Below are 2,500 nucleotides of genomic sequence, written 5' to 3' on the forward strand. Positions count from 1 at the left end.
ACACACACACACAGTGTAACACACACACACACACACACAGTGTAACACAAACACACACAGTGTAACACACACACACACACACACACACAGTGTAACACACACAGTGCAACACACACACACACACACACACACACACAGACACACACACACGCGCAGTAAAGACTCACTTCTGCAGCAGAGGTTTGGTCGTCTGTGGAGGAGAAGATTACGTTGAACATTATTTACATCACGTTAAAGAAGTGACTTTATTTCAAAATAAGAGCGCAGGGTGTCCTGCTGTATCGGTGGTGTGTTCAGGCTCACCTGCAGGAACACGGCCATCTCGGCCTCGTCCATGGTCTGGATGGCGGTCTCCAGCAGCTTGGCCGAGTTCTCCAGGCGTTCGCTGTACTTCCTGCTCAGCCCTCTGATGTAATCCAGCTTCTCTTCCTGCTCGCCGTTGATCTGTAGCGTCATCTCGCCTTTCCTCTCCTCCAGCAGACAGAACAGCTGATCAAACGTCTCGCACACCTTTGACTTCTGGCGCCGTCCGTTCTCCTGGAAACACAGTCCATCAAACTGTATTTACACAGCGCCTTCCAGACAAAACACAAGTTATTTTGGGATTGTTTTGGGCTAAAATCCTTAATTATGAGTCACGTTTTCTTAAAACATGCGATGGAATATGAGGGATATTAATGTAATGTTATGAGATGAAACTGGGGCTTCATCACGTCGCTTCATGACGTCGCTTCATGACGTCGCTTCATCACCTTCATCACGTCGCTTCATAACCTTCATCACGTCGCTTCATAACGTCACTTCATAACCTTCATCACGTCGCTTCATAACCTTCATCACGTCGCTTCATCACGTCGCTTCATCACGTCGCTTCATGACGTCGCTTCATCACCTTCATCACGTCGCTTCATCACGTCGCTTCATCACGTCGCTTCATCACCTCGCTTCATCACCTCGCTTCATCACCTCGCTTCATCACCTCGCTTCATCACCTCGCTTCATCACGTCACTTCATAACGTCGCTTCATCACGTCGCTTCATAACCTTCATCACGTCACTTAATAACGTCGCTTCATAACGTCGCTTCATCACGTCGCTTCATCACATCGCTTCATAACGTCGCTTCATCACGTCGCTTCATCCCGTCATACGTCGCTTCATCACGTCGCTTCATCCGTCGCTTCATCCGTCATACGTCGCTTCATCACGTCACCTTCATCACGTCGCTTCATAACCTTCATAGCGTCGCTTCATCACGTCGCTTCATAACATAGCTTCATCGCGTCGCTTCATCAACCTTCATCACGTCGCTTCATCAACGCTTCATCACGTCATCACGTCGCTTCATCACGTCGCTCATCGCATACGCTTCATCACGCGCATAACGCCCCTTCATCACGTCGCTTCATACGTCGCTTCATCACGTCGCTTCATCAGCGCTTCATCGCGTCGCTTCATCACGTCACTTCATCACGTCGCTTCATAACCTTCATCACGTCGCGTTAAACTTCATAACGCTTCATCACGTCGCTTCATAACGCTTCATCACGTCGCTTCATCGCGTCACGCGTCGCTCATCACGTCAGCTTCATCACATCGCTTCATCGCGTCGCTTCATAACCTTCATCCGTCACGTCAGCTTCATCACGACGCTTCATCACGCGTCGCTTCATCACGTCACTTCATAACCTTCATCGCGTCGCTTCATAGCCCTTCATACGTCATCAAGTCGCTTCATAACCTTCATCAAGTCGCTTCATAACCTTCATCACGTCGCTTCATCACGTCGCTTCATCACGTCGCTTCATCACGTCGCTTCATAACCTTCATCGCGTCGGCTTCATCGCGTCGCTTCATAACGCTTCATCACGTCGCTCATCACGTCGCTTCATCACGTCGCTTCATCACGTCGCTTCATAACGTCATCGCGTTTCATCCCGTCGCTTCATAACCTTCATGGCGTCGCTTCATAACCTTCATCACGTCGCTTCATCAGCTTCATCACGTCGCTTCATCACCTCGCTTCATAACGTCGCTTCATAACGTCGCTTCATCACGTCGCTTCATAACGTCACTTCATAACCTTCATCACGTCGCTTCATAACCTTCATCACGTCGCTTCATAACCTTCATCAAGTCGCTTCATAACCTTCATCACGTCGCTTCATCACGTCGCTTCATCAACCTTCATCACGTCGCTTCATAACCTTCATCACGTCGCTTCATACGTCGCTTCATAACCTTCATCGCGTCATAGCCTTCATCGCGTCGCTTCATAACCTTCATACGCACTCATCACGTCACTTCATAACCTTCATCACGTCGCTTCATAACGTCACTTCATCACGTCGCTTCATAACGTCGCTTCATCACGTCGCTTCATCACGTCATCGTCAGCTTCATCACGCTTCATCACGTCAGCTTCATCGCGTCGCTTCATAACCTTCATCACGTCGCTTCATAACCTTCATCGCATCAGCTTCATCGCGTCGCTTCATCA

At 49.2% G+C, this 2,500-nt stretch overlaps 1 protein-coding gene across 1 annotated transcript in view; it reads right to left on the bottom strand.

Annotated features, from left to right (window-relative positions):
• LOC144513749 (E3 ubiquitin-protein ligase TRIM63-like) overlaps positions 1–2,500 on the bottom strand; it is a 13,390-nt gene that overhangs the window by 5,826 nt on the left and 5,064 nt on the right. Inside the window, exons 5-6 of the mRNA XM_078244926.1 lie at positions 304–537; positions 168–190 (exon numbers count right to left, since the gene is read on the bottom strand). Of these exons, the coding sequence (XP_078101052.1) occupies positions 168–190; positions 304–537 (257 nt within the window). The remainder of the gene's footprint in view (positions 1–167; positions 191–303; positions 538–2,500) is intronic.

This window comes from Sander vitreus, unplaced genomic scaffold (assembly GCF_031162955.1).
Source record: "Sander vitreus isolate 19-12246 unplaced genomic scaffold, sanVit1 ctg333_0, whole genome shotgun sequence".
NCBI classification, from domain to species: domain Eukaryota; kingdom Metazoa; phylum Chordata; class Actinopteri; order Perciformes; family Percidae; genus Sander; species Sander vitreus.